General features: G+C 33.6%; 1 protein-coding gene across 2 annotated transcripts in view; it reads right to left on the reverse strand.

The window, feature by feature from the left end:
- Nucleotides 1-20,751, reverse strand: part of SYT14 (synaptotagmin 14) — a 231,059-nt gene that overhangs the window by 153,606 nt on the left and 56,702 nt on the right. For both annotated transcript variants that reach the window (XM_004028341.5, XM_004028339.5), the window contains exon 3: nucleotides 1,504-1,668. In XM_004028341.5, the coding sequence (XP_004028390.3) occupies nucleotides 1,504-1,668 (165 nt within the window). The remainder of the gene's footprint in view (nucleotides 1-1,503; nucleotides 1,669-20,751) is intronic.

Genomic DNA, 20,751 nt, shown 5'->3' on the forward strand with positions numbered 1-20,751 from the left:
CAGCAAGGGGGTACTTAACTTTTTCATTCTCATTGGCTCACAAGTGAACACTGGAGTTATCCAGAGGCTACATGACAGATTGAATGTAGAGGCAGAAATGAGAATCCAGCTGTCTTCCATTATGCTAGTCATTAAAAAGATTTGCAAAAAGTATAAAACAAAATCACTCTTCTCACCACTTTTTCCCCATTTTCTTTTTGTTTTGGAAAATAGTTTTGTAAAATTTAAAGATGTTATTTATATTAACATGTAATAGTCTCTTTTTTAAAAAAAAAATTAATAATATTTTTAAATTTTCTCAGTTTTAAATCGATAAATAATATTTTTAAATTTTCTCAGTTTTAACTCTAATATGGTACTTATCAATAGATATAATCCACATAAACAAAAAGCTCTTTGGGACTACCCAATAAAATTTAAAAGTACAAAGTTGTCATTAAACAAAGGAAAAACCAGAAATGCTGGACCAGAGAATTACCAAAGGCCAGTAAAGAGATACTTTTAGCCAGTTCTTTCTGCACAAATAATCAAAAAGCAGAACTGGAGTGGATTATGAGAAACACTGAACTTAACAAAATTAAAACTGTATAAAATACTATTTATAGTTTCTTAATGCAAAAGTCACAAAATATAATTCAATAACTAATAGATTCTTATAAGTAATGGGGCTATCGCCTTTTAAGTTATCAAATGTAAGAGAAAAGCATATCTCCAACACAGGTACACAGACAAGTAAAGCCAGATTTCTCAGCTATTTTTTGTCACATTCTTCTAAATTAACACTTTGCTTTTATAATTTCCAATTTGTTTCTGCTATCATTTTTATAAACCAGTCTTTGGAAATAGAAAATTTTTTAAACTCTTGTAGTAATTTTAAAAAAAAACACTCCAAGGAAAATGTTTCCATAAGAGAAAGAATGGTATTACAGCCCTCATCTTTCCTAGTATCTAGTAACACTATAATATATGGTGCCAAGGGAGGGAGTGGAACACTATTTTTTATCATCGGAATTTATATATAAATTAAGTTACTAAGTAAAATCACCTCCAACTCCTCCAAACAATAAAATTACCCATTAGCTGAAAATTAAACAGCAGGTAAAGAAAAAGGATGAATACTTTCAAAAGCATTCTAGGGATATGGAGAAAAAAAGCTCTCTAAAGAGCTACTTGGACAATGGAAGTACACTGCATAAAGTAACAAGATACCTCCTTCTTCCTCAAGTGTATCTGCTCCTATTATAGGCTCAAAAGCATATCTTACATATGAAAAATTAAAATGTCATTTTGTCATAGTAGACAATTCACCTTTATGTAATAGCAATTCATAAACAACAGAAGAATACCTGAACATAATTTACTTAACAGATCTTTTACAGAACAGTAGCTCAAATATTAGTTTATTGTATGTCACAACCAACCTTTTTATTGCATATATTAAAATAAGTAAATAATAGTACAGATAAAAAGAACAAACAAGAGAAGCAGCAATACGATACTTACAAATTTTATCTTGTGAATTCTTCCTTGTACTGTATTCTGAACCAAGATCTGGAAACCCGCCAACATTTTCAAAACAGAACTTCTTATTAATATAGAGAAAAAGGAGCAGCATCAAGATAATAAACACCCCAACAGCTGACAAAAATCCAACTGCCTCTGGAGATACTAGAGAAAAAAAAGTCACAGCTGTAAGCATTTATTTTTCTTTAAGCTACAAATAAGAAGGAAACCCCAAACATAAGTTAGCTTACTACCTTATTTGAATTATATTTTTTAATTGTCATAGTTTAAAAACAGTTTCGTTTATAAGAAAAACAAACTGCAAAGTTTGATGACAGTTGTTCAATTCATTCAGCAGCATTCATTCAAATTTTCTAAGTTTCCTTATAAATTCGTAGGAACAATCTTAAAAGAAAGACAGGAGTCGGCCAGGCACAGTGGCTCACACCTGTAATCCCAGCACTGTGGGAGGCCAAGTGGAAGAACCTCTTGAGGCCAAGAGCTCAAGACGAGCCTGGCCAATATGGTGAAACCCTGTCTCTACTAAAAATGCAAAAATTAGCCTGGCATGGTGGCACATGCCTGTAATCCCAGCTACTTGGGTGGCTACGGCATGAGAATCGCTTGAACCTGGGAGACAGAGGCTGCAGTGAGCCGAGATTGTGCCAGCCTGAGCAACAAAACAAAACTGTCTAAAAAAAAAAAAAAAAGACCGGAGTCTATAAAATAGGCAGTCATCATATGTTTAATCCATCAAAGAGCACTGCAAAAATTTGAAAATAAGAATTAGAAAAAAGGCCAGGCGTGGTGGCTCATGCCGGCAATCCCAGCATTTTGGGAGGCCAAGGCAAGCAGATCACTTGAGGTCAGGAGTTTGAGACCAGCCTAGCCAACGTGGCGAAACCCTGTCTCTACTAAAAGTACAAAAATTACCCAGGTGTAGTGGCGGGCACCTGTAATCCCAGCTACTCAGGAGGCTGAGGCAGGAGACTCACTTAAACCCGACAGGCAGAGGTTGCAGTGAGCCGAGATCGCGCCACTGCACTCCAGCCTGGGTGACAAAGCGAGACTGTTTCAAAAAAAAAAAAGAAAGAAAGAAAGAAAAAGGTTATATCTGATTCACGGATATATTACTTAACAAAATTTATGAGAACACATATCATTATTTTTATCTCTAAAAGCTTCAATCACTCTTTCTTAGTAAATAAACTTTGTACTCCCTAATGTGGCATTTAAAGCTCCAACCTCTCTTTTCAATATTATACTCCAGTCAAATGTTGTACTCATTGCCTCAGAATCCGCAATATTCAATACCACACTCCTTGTTTTTATTGATCTTCTTCCCTTGCTGGAACGACCAACTCCTCTCTACTGTATCCTACTCATTCACTCAACCAACTTACATATTTGGAGCACCAACCACACACCAGGCATTGTTATATAAACAGTTCCTGTGTTCCTTGAACAATCTGGTGAAGACAATTACAACACAGTGTAATAAAGACAATATAGTGTAATAAAGGCTATGATTGGGAAAGAACAGGGACTATGAGAACCACAGGAACACTTATTCCAGTGCTGAAAGATCAAGAAAGCTTTTCTGGAAGTTATGGACTGTATGATTATATTTTAAGAAATTAGTAAGAATTACTTCAGGCAGAAATAACATCTGCAAAAGCCCAGAGACAGAAAATCACATTATATTCCAGAAACTGAATGAAATTCTTTTATGATAAGCTACTAGATTTTCAAGAGAATTTGGTCTCAAGCAAATATATGAAATCACCTAGAGAGGTTTTATACAGCAAGAAAAGACAAAAGACAGCTTCTCCAGTCCTCGGCAATCTCTCTTTCAACTTTTTTACTATTTGCCCCTATATCAGTCATTTGGAGTTAAACAGGAACTAAGTTTTTGTATCCTCCATGCCTTACAGATGATATTCAAGTATTAGTTGAGAATGATTCTAAGCTTCAAACACCCCTACAAAGATCCCTGTATAATCTACTTTTCTTCCTCCCTCATTCGAGCAGCAACTAAAATGTTATTTTCTCTAAGATTCTTCCTTAAATCAGAGGGCAATGGCAAATAGTATCTTAACTCATTTGTTAAAAATGAAGTCAACAACCGGTCAATGATGAGTGCTTTGATTTCCTTTTTCATTATTTATAAAAACTAGGCATACCAGGTATAGAATTGAATAAGACATTATATCTTTTCAAAGCTGGGTCAATGGTGTTGCAGTAGGAGATGAAGCAGAGAGTAATATTGTAAGGCAGGGGCAATGGGAGTGAGAGGAGGAGGCGGGAGGAACGGTAGGAGTGCTAGCTGGATATCAGGCTGGTGCTGAGGGACAGGCCTTGCTCCTAGAACCAAGAAATTATAGCCAGACATTAGCCTTGCCTGTCTTGTCCTCAGGCTGAAGCACAGCCAGGGAAGAAAATGATTTTAATAAAAGAAGCTAAGGTATATGACATAAAACAGTGGTATGTATCAAGCCTGAGATATGGAGTAAAAATGAAAACAGAGTAATTATCATCAACATTTCAGATAGCCAGGAAAATCAGAAGCAGGACAGAATCTGGTATGAAGAGGCAAAAAAGAGTAGTACTTCAATATTACACTGTAATAACAAAATATATATAGGAGTTCCCCTTTTAGTACAGGCTCAAAACACTCAGACATTTAATGCCTTCAGTGGCTACAAAGGATTAGATATCATGCAGACTGAAAATCTCCCATGTCTTGGAAAACTAAATGAAAGAAAATGTAGCTCATGTCACTTAAGAAAGCTAGTTATTGATAACAAAAATAGCACAAAACCATACAGCAGATACTATACACCACTCACTGTTTTAAGCACTTTACATACATTAACTCATTTAATCTTCACAATGATCCTATTATCATCCCTATTGTAAATTGAGACAAAGAGATATTAAACTATGTGTCCAGATAATAAGTGGAAGAATCAGGATTCAAACCCTGTCTAGCCCCAGTGTCTGTATTTTAAATACTACTCATACTGCTTCTGTTTTCCTTCTCTCCTCTTCTTGCCTCTTTCTATCCCTTGCCTCAATCCTTATTTCTACGTTCCTCTTTCATCTTTCTCTTGCCCTAAAATTCAACCTAATGGGAGAGATCCACTATAAGCAAGTAAGTATAACATACAGTAAATACTATAATAGAGATATTAATATAAATTATTACTGGAGCACAAAGAAGCACTACCTGAGAAAGTCATAAAACGCTTTAGAAGAGATGACACTTGAGTAGGGTATAAAAAATGAATAGAACCTCTATAAATAGTAAAAGTACATTTGAAATAGCATGGTTAAAGACAGAAATAATATACATGGCATTCTATAAGCACTAATGGGCAATAATCACGGCAGTCATATTTATTTACCTCTGTATCTTCAAAGTACCTAGGACAGCACCACATAGCTGACATATAAACATCTGTGGACAAATGGATGGATGAATGAATGAATGAATGAATGTATGTGTATTCAGGAAAGATTAAGAATATACCAGAGGAGCTGTAACTGGAGATGAAAGCAAGGTCCAAATTGTCAAAGAACCTTGAATATCATCCAAAAATTTTTGTATTTGGGGAGTAACATGATTACAAGTTTGCCTTGTAGAACTATATTGGTTAAAACAACTAGAAAACTGAAACATGGTACCATGTCAATAGTGGTAAAATATCTTCAGTTCTTTAAGTAGCAGCAGTGGTAACAGAGAAGGGTAAAATCTAGTCTTTGTTCAAAGAAAATTGATAATGATCCACTTATGTAAATTTAGAGGATAAGAAAGAAGAAGAGTTGAGGATAAAAAAGAAGAAGAGTTGAGGATAAGAAAGAAGAAGAGTTGAGGTTAATACTAAAGTTTCTAGTTTGAGTGACTGGGTAAATGGTAATGCACTAACCAAAATGAAGGATATGAGAAGAAAGGCATTTGGATTAGAGCATGGGAGGAAAGATGAAAGTAGAAGGAGAATGACAGATAATTAATTTAGTTTTTGACATGCTACACTGGAAATGCCAACAGAATATTTCACAGAGGGAAATATGAGTATGATGTTCTGGTAAAGGTCAGGTTAGCTAACAAAATTTGAAAATTTTTCCCTCTTTTTTGCTCCTCTTATTCCATATGAAACACTTCACTCACTAAATAATACCAAGCTGGCAAATGCAGGTGCCAGGCTTTATTAATGGTAAGTATCTTATGTCACATATCTTTAGATAAATACATACTAAAGCTTCAGACAAATTAAAAAAAAAAAAAGCAGCTTTCCCCACTAGGAAAAGGTGAAATATGCCTGCTGTAAACATACTGTTCACACAATTCCCTGACTGAATGCCTGTTTTTTACATTCATTAAAAATATTTTATCTATTTACAATTTTAAAACAGTAGTATGGTTGTAGAGAAGAAATAAAATATCTTATACTAAAAATCTTCAGGCTTATTTTTCATCCTTATCTGAGAACTAAACTAATATTTATTATTTCAAATACATTATGATACCAGAAGTCAGCCAGTAACAGTTCTGAGTATAAAAACATTTGGTAAATCCCATCTGTACATAAAACTGCAATAGGATATACACTGAAATTAAACTAAAGATATGAATACTGTACAACATGCTTGTCCAACTCATGGCCTGACAGACATATGCAGCTCAGGATGGCTTTGAATGCAGCCCAACACAAATTTGTAAACTTTGTTAAAATCTTATGAGTTATTTTTTACAATTTGTTTTTAGCTTATCAGCTATTGTTAGTGTATTTTATGTGTGGCCCAAGACCATTCTTCTTCCCACGTGGCCCAGGGAAGCCAAAAGATTGGACACCCCTGCTGTATACCATCAATTAAAAAATAACACTGATTTATACCTCCCTAATAAAAAATATATTCTTATTCATTATAGGAGTAGAATTTCCCCTAAAATCTTTGTATACTATGAATCTGCTTAGAAAGTCATCCTGCATAAGTATAAGATAATGTAATTTATCTATACCTATACCTTCTTTCAAGCATTCTAGGCCACCCACTGCAGGAAAGTAAATCTATTTAAAACACATATGCCTCTTAAGGAGGATCTTCAAAATCTCCATTTAGGCCAGGTGTGGTGGCTCATGCCTGTAATCCTGGCACTTTGGGAGGCTGAGGCAGGTGGATCACCTGAGGTCAGAAGTTCAAGACCAGCCTGGCTAACATGCAAACCCCATTTCTACTACAATTACAAAAATTAGCCGGGTGTGGTGGCAGGCACCTCTAATCCCAGCTACTCAGGAGGCTGAGGCAGGAGAATTGCTTGAAGCCAGGAGGCAGAGGCTGCAGTGAGCTGAGATCGCGCCACTGCATTCCAGCCTGAGCGAGAGCGAGATTCCATCTCAAAAAGAAAAAAAAAATTCTATTTAAAAGCACACAGCCAATAATTAGTTTAATATTACACATTTGAAGAATTAAATTTGTTGAATACAGTCAATAACTCAAATTTCACTAATGCACATTTTCCCATGATCCAAATTTGCAAAGTTTTAATGTGGTAAACAACAAAACCAAGACCAACTAATAACAACCTGAACAATATCAAACACTTAAAAAGTGCTTATTATTTAACAGGGACTGTTTTAAGTCCTTTACAAGCATTATCTTATTTAATCCTCACTGCAACCATATTTTACAGATATAGATACTGAGGTTCACAAAGAGTAAGTAAAACTTTCAAGATCTTAAAATTATTATTCAGTGACACAGTCTGTATTTGAACTTGAGCACACTGACTCCTGAACCCAAACTGTTAACTGCTAATCTCTTAGCTTCCCATTTGCGAGATATTGTTGTAATTGCTTTCATTTTAAAATTTAACACTCAAGACAATTTATGATAAGTACTATAATATTATCTTAGTCTTTAGATTAATAAATTGAAGTCCAGAGAATAATTAAGTTGTCCAAGTTCACAAATCTATGAAGTGGTAGAACCTGGATTTGAATCCAGACATTTTGACTCCAGAATCCATGATCTTAAACACCAAGTAATACTGCTCCTTGTATGCCAACCTGCATATAAAAGATAAGAAAAAGCTATATGACCAAAGCAACATAGCTTACTATATTATGTGCAAATATTTTATTTATAGCTCTTATATATGTTAAAAAATAGCAAGCAATTTCAACTTCCTCAAAATAAATACATGAATTTTAAAACTGGAATTTAATTTTTTTCTATTCAAGTTACTATTCAAAATATTTTAAAATTAATTTTAGAATTAAGTTTAAAAACCAAAATATGTGGTACTTCCTTATATGCCACATTTGAAAAGCTAATAAAACAAATATGAATTTAAAAACTAAAGATACTCTATAGAAAATAACTTGATATTCATTAGTAGTGCTCAATAAAGAATATTAACTGCTCTCTGTGAGCTATATCGTCTGCTGTATGAATTCCCTAAAGACCATACTGCAAAGTGAGAAGGGGCACTAGGTACAATATCTCACCAGAAAATGTAGAAAGTTTAGTCTTTCCAAGACTACTGATTATTTGTGTTATATATACTGAACTGGCTTTGGCAGTTATATCTTTATATTTACAAATAAATATATGTATTTACAAAAAATAAACTTAAAAAATACCAATTTTTTAAAATTTAAGCTTCAGTAACAGTGGTAAAATTCATTTTAATTTCTACAGATAAGTTGGTCATTGAAAAAAATGAAAAAATTACAGTCTTACTAAAGTCAAAGCAAGAGCAAATACATTTCGACTTTGCAAGTATTGCAGAATTCACTTAAATTCTCCATTATATTTTGTCACAAAAGAACATTTTCTAGCTAAGAAAATGTTTTTCTAAGAAAAATGCTAGGATATACATGAAAATAATTAAATATATGGGGGATATTTATCTACTAAACCAACACATTTTCAATTTTGATTTACTTGGACCACAATAATACTCTAAATAATATTTCTATCAAAACAAATTAATTATAACTTCTAAAATAAATTTTGTAAGACTATTCTATTCATTATATCTTAAATGCAAAATTAAACAAAAAGTACCTATGCTTTATCTAATTATTTTTTTAAAAAGATAAAAAGTAACAACTTACAATTTGCATTATAAGGGATGTATTGCTGATTTGTCCTGCTGGGCATGAAACACTAATCCTCTAACTCCATGTCATGGACACTTTAATAATTCATTTAATAGATGCAATTCTATCTCTTGACCAAAATGTGAACTATCAAAGTCAACTTTCACTGAAAAAGATATACCTGTTTTACATTTAATTAGCTCTAAATATTTTCTCCATATTTTAATCAGAAAAATGCTATATTTTGCTCTGGGTTTGGACATAGAGAATTATAATTCTAAGAGATAATTTACGAAAACAGAAGGTTAATATGTTTCAGTTTCCTTTTATAACATTTCAATTAGTTTACAAATAAAATTTCCCTCAAATTTTCATATTACATTATAAACAATGCAAAACTGGAAAGAATATATGTAAATTAAAAAAAGAATGTAACAATGCTAGCTGTTAACTCCAGATTTTATAAAAAACAATCATTACAAAGAGCATTTACTGATAGAAGTAACACAATTCACTGGTGAGTAACTTAAAGGGACAATGGAAGAAGGCATAGATGGTAGTGATGTGAAACACTAAGATCTTAGGGAAAAAAAATGCCCTCTAAGAGAAACAGTTACCTACCTGGCCAGGTTGATAAAACAGATGCCACCCAATTTGTTTCACAGTTCAAGCCATGAATAGATTGAACCTGTATTCCCTCTAAGTACATGCAATAAATTGAAATTTCATTTGACTATCATAACAAAAAACTCTAAATCAATCTTGAAGAAATTGGAAAAAAACGAAAACCCAAACTTTTATTAAGTATGGAAAACCAAATATAAAGTATATTTAAACCATATACTTCTTACTTAATAATACTTAATGTACTTCATATATTTAAACCAAATCTTAATATAAAACTCTATCAATCTCTGGCAGAGACTTTTCTTCAAGGACAGGCTTGATTGAGGCTTTAGAATTATGATTCCCATGAAGTTTTAGACTAAGAAAAACTTATTTTCCTGGCAAATCTCCCTATAGCAAAGCATAGTCATTCTTTTGAACAACAAATTGTCTCAATTTTTTTCATTACTTATTCAATGTGTATGGATTCCTTCAGAATTATCTAAATGAGAAACGGCATGAACAATATCTAAGGTCACTGCTTCCTCTCCTTTACTTTTTCAATGATTCTTTCTTTCTTTTCAATAAGATCTTCATGCTGAGCTACTATGAGTAAGATTTTGAATTCAACACCAATTGCAGGGGAATATTCTGGTTAAAGCCAATCTGTGATGTCAACTACAGTTTTAGATAAGCTTATTTCAAGATTTAGTTCAAACCCATCAAAATTCTGATAAATACAAAGCAGTTTCATTCAAATTTCTCAGAGAGACACCATCTTGCTCTCAAATTTTAATATTAGGACACCTGGTTCTCTTCTTGAAATGATCAAAACATTGTTTGCTCACTCTAAAACCATCTTTCCCCTACTAAGCCTGATCCATTTTGAAGAGAAGTAGCTTTTGCTGAAAACATTGAATGGTTCAATAGATTTACTGTGTATGAACACATACACAGGCAATCAAAGCTTCATCTAACCTTACCAGCATATCATGTTTTCTTATCCACTAAATAAATGAGTCCAGCATAGTTCAGTTAGTGATGACAAGAGCTCAACATCAACATCATACTGTGCTCCCACCTGAATACAGCAATTGGAATGTTATTTTATTTTTTTTTATTATACTTTAAGTTTTAGGGTACATGTGCAGTTTATTGCGGCATTATTCACAATAGCAAAGACTTGGAACCAACCCAAATGTCCAACAATGATAGACTGGATTAAGAAAATGCGGCACATATACACCATGGAATACTATGCAGCCATAAAAAATGATGAGTTCATGTCCTTTGTAGGGACATGGATGAAATTGGAAACCATCATTCTCAGTAAACTATCGCAAGAGCAATTGGAATGTTATACTCACTTGCGTTCTCAATGCATATAGAATAAAAAATGTGTAGCTCCATTTGCAAAATTATATCATTCTACCTTTTTGTTGATATATCTGTATCAGATATAGTAAAAGCAAATATATTTGAAATTTTAAAGAAAAACTACTCTAAAAGCTTTGAGAAAAGATACAATCCTTTAAGTTCAGCTGCTGATAGATTTGCTGAGTAACCTCTGACCAAGCATCGCAGTTTTGGAGCAGAATCATGTGAGAAACAGTTTGAGTCTTGTCCTTAGAGACTGAAATACAAATTTTAAGTAATTAAAATGAAGTAGGAGCTACTTTCAATAAGTAAGGTGTTATAAAGTAAGAAGTAGTGCTACAAGGGTCACCAGCAACCAAATCAACATTAACTGAAGAAAGAATTTGTCAATCAAAAAGAGAAAAGATAAGCAATGAAATGATGAAATTAAGAGATGTATGATGAAATTAAGAGATGTAAAATTTGGTGGTATACCATGACACGTCTTTCAGTGGTATCCATCTTAGTTAGATATTTTGGGAGATATATAAACCCGTGTTACTTAATACCTTTACCAATGACCTGAATAAAGGAATTGAGAATATGTTCATTAATTTTGTAGAAGGTCCTAGGAATACTAGGTAGGGCATGATTGCTAATTCTCTGAAAGAAAGAAAGACACACTAAGGACCTCAATATATTAAAGAAATAACACATCAAAACAAAGTGAAATTCAATATGGATAATTTCAAGGTTACTACACCATTAGGAGCCAAACACTAATAAATGTTAATGAAAATGTTGGCTCAGTAAAATGTGTCAGGAAAAAAATTAAAATAATATAATACTAGTCAAATAGAAATCAGCAGTATAATGTTTCTAACTGGTGAAAACTAATCATTCTATTATGCTATCTGATTCTGATGAAAGCAATTATGGTCTCCAATTTCAAAGTAAAATTGAGAACACCTAGTAAAGAATACATGTGGAGACTTTCACAATAAGGAAAAAAAGTTAAAAAGCAGAATAAAACAAACAGAAACAGCATCTGTTAAAAAAATAAATCATTTGTGAATAAAATTAAATTTATGTGGGAAAAATATTAAAACCAATTATTTGTAAGGATTTGGCAATATTTAATGCATTTTAAAAGGGAAACTGGTTTCCTAATCCTGCTAAAGAATATAATGCAATGGCTTAAAGAGAACAAGTTAAGAAGCATTGCCAGCAAGTGACTGCTCAGCAAGCTGCTTTCCACAACAGTATGATCTTTGATGAGTTCATCACTGTCTACTGTCTTACCCTCACTTTTAGAAGACCAAAAACTTGTCTTTTTTCAGGGCCTAGAGGGCCTATGTGAGGAAAAAAAATGAATAGAGGTAAAAAATCTAGCTGTTAGATCCTGTTACACAGTATCCAAATAAATTCAAATGGCAGCGGATATATGAACAACTTAAAATTTAAACTGGAGAAAACTCCATCAGAATAACAGAAATGTTAACAGAATGTCAAATCAGGACACACACATCTTCCTGGTATTAGAGTACCTGAAAAGCTGAAACAGTAATTAAAAGGTTTCTTGGCAGGCACAGAATGAAAACTAAAGGGAGGAAACTCTACCAGATACCAAGAATTATTTTAAAAGTAGAATAATTAAAACTAGATGATATTGGCACAGGAATAGATAACAGACCAAAAGGCCAGACACAGACACTTGCACACATGGATTCTGACGTATGACAAAGTTGGCTGCAGAGCAGTGGGTGAGTGAGGGATCATGTTTTGAATGCATTGTGCTTGGAAAATCGAGGATATAAGGGAAAAATGAATTTACATACAAACCAATTCTAGATAGATTATAGATCTAAATGTGAAATGCTTTAGCCAATCAATTTTGTAGAAAAAAATACAAACACTTTTCTTCATGATCCCAAGGCAAGGGATTTCTTACTAAACAAGACATAAAAAGCATAAATCACACAAGAGAATACTGATAAATTTTATTCCATTAAAATTTAAAATTTCTGATCATCAAAAGATATCACATAATGACTAGGCAAGCCCAATAATATATTATATGCAATAATGTATTTGCAACACATAATCAGGAGGAAAAGGCTCATATCTAAATACATAAAAAATGTGTAAAAACATTTTTTTAAAGACAGCACAGTAAAAAAATGGGCAAAGTCCTGATCAGGCTTATCATGAAGGATAAAACAAAAATGGCCAGTAAATGTATGAAAAGGTGTTCAACTTTGTTATGTATCAGAAAACTTCAAATTACATCATAATGCAGTATCACTATTCCAGAATGGCCAAAATTTAGATCTTGTAATATGAAGTATTCGTTAGGAAGTGGAGCAATTGGAAATCTTTCAGACGATAAAAATCTGAGACTCAACAGTACAGAAAAAAAAATCATGGGTATATAGTCATACACTAGAAAATTATGTAGCCATAAAAATGAATGAATAATAGTTACATGCAAAAAACTGAATCTTGGAAATATGAGGTTAAGCAAAAGCAGCAAGGCAGAAGGGACAAGATTCCAATATAAAGTTCAAAACAGGCAAAACTAATCTTTCAAGGATGTGTACTTAGGTGGTAAAACTTAAAGAAAAAAATATTAATGTCCATAAAAGCAAGCAGAAAAAGGATAATACTCAGGAAGAGTGCACGGGGGCTTTTGAAGAAATGGCAGCATTCTACTTCTCTACCTGGGTTCTGGTTACATAGGTGCTTGCTTTTAAGTATTATTCTTCATTTTGTTTCAAAATTTAAAAAGAACTAAAAAAATGTATAGTTCTTATGGGCAGTTTATCTTGGTTATGGTGATACCTGGTGAATCATTCCAGTCTGCAAGAGCTGCTATCTGAATGACCCACTTATAATCTTGTCCCTCTCAGTCTAATCTTATCACAGTGTCCAGAATGAGCTCTTCAAAATGTAAATCAGAACTGACTGTCCTCTGGTCAAAACCTTCCAATGGCTCCTCATTTCCTGCATGATCCGGCTCTCTATGACTACTCTGACCTCATTTCCTATCACTTCCCTACTAGTTCATTCCACAGTCGGCTTTGATGTTTCTCACATATTAGCCAGGTTGTTTTTCCCTGGATGTTCCCCCTCTGCTTTGATGGCATTTACCCAGATATTCACATAACTGATTCTTTCACCTCCTTCGAGTCTTTGCTTAAACATTACTTTCTTAATAAGAGCAACTCTGTCAACCCTATTTTAAAATGCAACCCATTAACACCCATACCTCACCTTTTCCCTGGCTTATTTTTTGTATCTCTTATCTTCTAAAATACCAAATAATTTATTACTTTTTACATCATTTGTTATCTGTCTTCCCGTACTAGCATGTACGCTTCAAAAGGCAGGAAGCCAGCTGATATTTGGGATAGATTGCTAGGCAATAATTATGAACATAAATGTAATTTAAAATGATAAATATAAATGTAAAATATAAATACTAAAACCCAAATCCAGAAATATATGGAGAAATACATCAAGACAGAGTTAGATTTATCCCCACTATGTAAAAATAATGTAACATTAGAAAATCAACTGATAGAATTCATCACACTAACAAATTAAAGGAGTCAAGACATCCTTTCAACAGGGCAAAAAAAAAAAGTTATTAAGAAACCTCAATAGCAACCTATAATTAAAAAAAAAATTAGTAAATTTGAGCTGGAAGGTAACTTACTTAGCCTGATAAAGGAAATCAGCCAAAATAATATAGCAAAAAAATTCATGAAAATATATTACAATTCAAAAGTATTAACTTTAAAATTAGGAACACAGCAAAGCTGCTTGTTTTATTTTCAGCACTAAAGAGGTTTTAGGATGCCCTGGATTCAAAACAACATTCAATTCTAGCCTCCATGAGCCTCAGTGTAAAGAAGAGTCCTTTATTATTTTAACAATAAAACTTCATTCTTCAGAGGTTAATGAAAAACATAATTCAGTCTTAAAATAATGTCTTTTTAATCACAAAAGGATGAAAACTATGAGGCACGCAGAAACAAGTTTTAAAAAGAAGGCATCCTAGCACTTTGGGAGGCCGAGGTGGGTGGATCACGAGGTCAGGAGATCAAGACCAGCCTGGCCAAGATGGTGAAACCCCGTCTCTACTAAAAATACAAAAAATTAGCCTGGCGCGGTGGCAGGCGCCTGTAATCCCAGCTACTAGGGAGGCTGAGGCAGGAGAATCGCTTGAACTCGGAGGGCAGAGGTTGCAGTGAGCTGAGATCGCACCACTGCACTCCAGCCTGGGTGACAAGAGTGAGACTCTATCTCAAAAAAAAAATAAAAAAAAAAAGAAGGCATAAAACAGCCCTAATGAAAGTAGAAGGAGAACATAATAAAAAGAAAAGCAGCAATAAATTAAATTCGATAAAAGCAACAGAAGTATCTAAGAATATTTTCTTAGATTGTGTGTGTGTGTGTGCATGTGCGTATGAGGACGAAGGACTAAAATAAGATGAACATACTTTGGCAAGTCTAATAAAAATTACAACAAAAGTAATTCAAGGCTTACTCTGCATCATGCACTATCCCACGTATTTTACATGTATAATTTCATTCAAGTTTCACAACAACTCTACTACCCTTGCAGAAAAGGAAACCGAAACATGTGATGAAAGAATTTGTCCAAATTCACAAAGCCGTAAGTGGCAGAGTCAGGATTCAATTGTCTGGACTAATACAATACTTACAAATATAGAATACTGTACACGAAAATAGGGAGATAACAGTAAATATATACATATACAATTTTAAAGCAAATACTTTATATACCACAGCAAAAAATGTGTTTGTATACATTTGCAAATATCTGTAAAATAAAAATAAAATCATAACTTTAAAAACATTTTTATTAATACATAATTTTTGCACATATTCATGGGGTACATCTGATATTTTGTTATAAGAATAGAATGTGTTATGACCAAGCTGGAGTACTTTAAGGTATCCATCACCTCAGGTATTTATCATTTCCATGTGCTGGGAACATTTCAAGTCCTCTCTTCTAGATTTTGAAATACACAATATATTGTTGTTAACTAGTCACCCTGCTCTGCTACTGAACATTAGAACTTATTCCTTCTATTTAACTATGTTCATATGCATTAACCAACCTCTTATTCCCCCATCCTTACCACATACACCATTCTAAGCCTCTGATATTTACTATTCTACTCTCTACCTCTATGAGATCCACTTTTTTAGCTCCCACATATGAGTGAGAGCATACAGTGTCTTTCTGTGTCTGGCTTATTTCATTTACCATAATGACCTCTAGTTCTTTTCATGTTGCTGCATATGACAAGGTTTCATTCTTTTTATGGCTGAATAGTATTCCATTGTGTAAATTTACCACATTTTCTTAACCATTCATTGGAAAATGGACACTTACATTGATTTCATATCTGTGCTATTGTGAATAGTGCTGCAAGAAACTATGGATGCAGGTATCCCACTGATAAACTAATTTCTTCACCCTCAGATAAATACCCAGTAGAAGGATTTCTGGATTGTATGGTAGTTCTATTTTTACTTTTTTCAGATATCTCCATACTGTTTCCCATAGTGGCTGTACTAATTTACATTCTCTCCAACCATGTATAAGAATTCCCATTTTTCTGCATCCTTGACAACATCTGTTATTTTTTATCTTTTTGATAATAGCCATTTTAACTGGTGTAAGACGATACCTCGTTGTGGCTTTGGTTTGCATTTCCCTGATGATCAGTGATATGAAACTGTCTTTTCAGAAATGTCTATTAATCTCCTTTGCCCACTTTTTAATGGGATTATTTACTTTTCTACCACTGAGTTTCTTGTAAATTCTGCAAATAAGTTCCTTGTCAAATAAGTTCCTGCTAATACTTTATATTTTCTCCCATTCAACATGTTGTCTTTTTGCTCTGTTGTTTTCTTTGCTGTGCAGAAGCTTTTTAGCTTAATATAGTCCCATTTGTCTATTTTGGTGGGTTTTAGCTTGTGCTTTTGAGGTCTTAGCCATAAAATCTTGCTTAACCCAATGTCCTGGAGTATTTCTCCTTTTTTCTTTCAGTAGTTTTATAGTTTCGGGTCTTACTTTTAAGTCTTTAAGCAATCTTGAGTTCATTTTTGTATATGGTACGAGAGGAGTACAGTTTCATTTTTCTGCATATGAATATCCAGATTTCCCAACACCATTTATTGAAGAAGCTGTTCTTTCCACAAAATATATTCTTGGAGCTTTTGTCAAAATCAGTTGGATATAAATACATAGATTTATTTCTGGGTTCTTTGTCCTATTCCATTGGTTTATGTGTCTGCTTTAATATCAACATCATGCTGTTCTGTTACTACAGCCTTGTATTTTGAAGTCAGATAGTATGCTGCTTCCAGCTTTATTCTTTTTGCTCGGGACTGTTTTGACTATTTGGGGTATTTTTTTTAGTTCTATACAAATTCTAGAGTTGTTTTCTCTATTTCTGTTAAAAATGACATTGATATTCTGACAGGGATTGCACTGAATGTGTAGACCGCTTTGTGTAATATGGTCATTTTAATAATATTAACTCTTCCAATCCATGAGCACAGGATGGCTTTCCATTTGTTTGGGTCCTCTTCAATTTCTTTTATCAGTGTTTCATAGTTTCCTTATAGAGGTCTTTCACCTCCGTGGCTAACTTTATTATTTTATTTTGTTTTCCATACCTGTGTTAATGTGATTGCCTTCTTGGCCTTTTTCAGCTACTCATTATTGGTGTATAGAAATACTATATAAAATTAAACAAAAAAACCCTAGAAATAAAAATGATTAATACTTTTTTCCTGTGTACAAATATGAAAACTCTGTCTTAAAAACACACAATCAAAATTCAAAGTTAAACAAAAAAGAGGGCAAAATTTAACATATGGTTTTAAAAAATTACTCAAAAAAGCCTTTAACTTTTTAAATAAAGAACATTAATAAATCTTCAAGAATAATTTCCACGGAGTAGTCACCAAAGAAGAATGTTTAATTCTTAAATGTTAAATCACCGTTAAAATTGAAAAAATATCCAACTTCAGAGTAATAAAAGCAATTTTAAATAATAAATTTTTACTTTCAACTTTTATTTTAGATACAGGGGGGTACATATACAGGCCTGTTACATGGTTATTTATATTGCACCCAGGTAGTGAGCACAGTACCCAATAGGTAGTTTTGTAACCCATGCCCCCATGCCCTCTCTAGTAGTCTGCAGTGTCCACTGTTCTCATATTTATGTCCCTGAGTATCCAACGTTCCATACGAAATTTAGAATAGCCTTTTTTTAATTCTGTGAAGAATTACATTGGTAGTTTAACAGAGATAGCATTGAACCTGTAGATTGCACTGGGCAGTGTGGCCATTTTAACGATATTGATTCTTCCAATCCATGAGAATAGAGTGTTTTCTATTTGTATCATCTCCAATTTCTTTCAGTAGTGTTTTTTAATATTCCTTATAGAGATCTTTCACCTCCTCGGTTAGATGTATTCCCAGGTATTTCATTTTTTGTGTGTCTATTATGAATGGGATTGTGTTCTTCATTTGATTCTCAGTCTAGGCATTATTGGTGTATAGAAATGCTACTGATTTTTGTACACTGATTTCATATCCTGAAACCTTGCTAAAACTGTTTATCAGTTCTTGCAGCCTTTTGGTGGAGTCTTTAGGATTTTCTATGTGTAGAATCGTATCGTCAGCAAAAAGAAGCCATTTGACTTTTTTTTTCTTTTTTTCCCTATCTGGATGCCTTTTATTTTTCCCTTGCCTGATTGCTCCGGCTAGGACTTTCAGTTCTGTGTTGAATAAGAGTGGTAGGAGTAGACATTCTTGTCTTGTTCCAATTCTCAAGGAGAAAGGTTCTAGCTTTTGCCCATTCAGTATGATGTTGGCTATGAGTCTGGCATAGATGACTCATTATTTTGAGGTATGTTCCTTTGATGCCTAGTTTGGTGAGGGTTTTTGTCATGAAGGGATATTGGATTTTATCTAAAGCTTTTTCTGTGTCGATTGAGAAGATCATGTGAATTTTGCTTTTGATTCTGTTCATGCAGTGAATCACATTTTTTGATTTATGTATGTTGGAACAACCTTGCATCCCAGGAAAGAAGGCTACTTAATCATCGTAAATTAACTTTTTGATATGCTGCTGAATTAGATTTGCTAGTATTTTGCCGAGGATTTTCGTGTCTATGTTCATCAATATGTTCAGGATACTGGCCTGAAGTTTTCTTTTTTTGTTGTGTCTTTGCCAGGTTTTGGTATTAGGGTGATGCTGGCTTTGTAGAATGAGTTAAGGAGGAGTCCCTCCTCCTTGATTTCCTGGAATAGTTTCAGTAGGATTGGCACCAGTTTTTCTCTGTGTGTCTGTTAGAATTTGGCTGTGAATCCACCTGGTCCAGGTCTTTTTTTTTTTGGTTAGTAGAGTTTTTATTATTGATTCAAATTCAGATCTCTATATTGATCTGTTCAGGATTTCAATCTCTTTCTTATTCAGTCTTGGAAGACTGCATGTTTCCAGGATTTTATACACTTCCTCTAGATTTTCTAATTTGTGTGCATTAGAGTTGTTCACATTATTCTCGGAGGATCTTTTGTATTACTGTGGGATCAGTTATACTGCCATCTTTGTCATTTCCATCTGTATTTGTTAATCTAGTTAGCAGTCTATGAGTCTTGTTTAATTTTTCAAGGAACCAACTCTTGACTTCATTGATCTTTTGTATGGATTTCTGTAGCTCAATTTCATTAAATTCTTCTCTAATTTTAGTTCTTTCTTTTCTTCGGCTAGCTTTGGGTTGGTATTTTTTCTTCTTTTCTAGTTCCTTTAGGTGCAAGGGTAGATTGCTCATTTGAGATCTTTCTAAATTTTTGATGAAGGCATTTAGGGCTATAAACTGTTCTCTTAAAACTACTTTAGCTGCATCCCAGAGATTCTAGTAAGATGTGTCTCCATTTTCATTAATTTCAAATAATTTATTTCTGCCTTAATTTCAACGTTCCCACAGGAGTTTCAAGAGTAAGTTGTTTAATTTCCATGTACTTGTGCAGTTTTGAGAGATCTTCCTTATACTGATTTCTATTTTTACTGTATTGTGGTCTGAGAATATGGCTGGTATGATTTGAGTTTTTTTGAATTTACTGAGATTTGCTTTATGACTGAGCAGGTGCTGGCTCTTAGAATATGTTCAGTATGCATATGAGAAGAATGTATACTCTGTAGTTGTTGGGTGGAGTGTTCTGTAGATGTCTATGAGGTCCAGTTGGTCAAATGCTGAGTTTAAGTCCGGAGTTTCATTGTTAGTTTTCTGCCGTGATGATCTAACACTGTCAGTGGGGTGTTGAAGTTTCACCCTATTATTATGTGGTTGTCTATATGTCTTTTTGTAGGACAAGAAGAACTGGTTTTATGAATCTGGGTGCTCCAATGTTTGGTGTCTATGTATTTAGGATAATTAAGTCTTCTTGTTGGATTGTACTTTTCAGAATTATGTAATGTCCTTCATTGTTCTTAATTTTTATTGGCTTAACATATGTTTTATCTGATATAAGAATAGTGACTTCTGCTCTTTTTTTGGTTTCTGTTTGCATATCTTTCTCCATCCCTTTCCTTTGCGCCTACAGGTGTCACAAGAGGTGAGATGGTTCTGTTGAAGACAACAGATGGTTGAGCTTTCTCTTTTTATCCACCTTGCCACTCTGTGTCTTTTAAGTGGGGTGTTTAGTGTATTTACATTCAAGGTTAGTATTGATATGTATGATTTTCATCTTGTCATCATCTTGTTAGCTGGTTGTTAGGTAGAACTGATTGCATAGTTGCTTTATGGTACCTGTGAGCTATGTACTTAAGTGTGTTTTTGTGGTATCAGATATTGTTCTTACAATTCCATGTTTAGCACTCCCTTAAAGACTTCTTATATGGCTGGTCTAGTTGAAACAAATTTCCTCAGCATTTGCTTAAAATCTGATGAAGATTTTATTTCTCTTTCACTTATGAAGCTTAGTTTGGTAAGAGATGAAATTCTTAGCTGGAATTCCTTTTCTCTATGGATGTTGAAAATAGGCTCCCAATCTCTTCTGGCTAGTGAGGTTTCTACTGAGAGGTCTGCTGCTAACCTAATGAGGTTCCCTCTGTAT

The sequence above is a fragment of the Gorilla gorilla genome, chromosome 1 (genome assembly GCF_029281585.2).
Source record: "Gorilla gorilla gorilla isolate KB3781 chromosome 1, NHGRI_mGorGor1-v2.1_pri, whole genome shotgun sequence".
Lineage (NCBI taxonomy): Eukaryota > Metazoa > Chordata > Mammalia > Primates > Hominidae > Gorilla > Gorilla gorilla.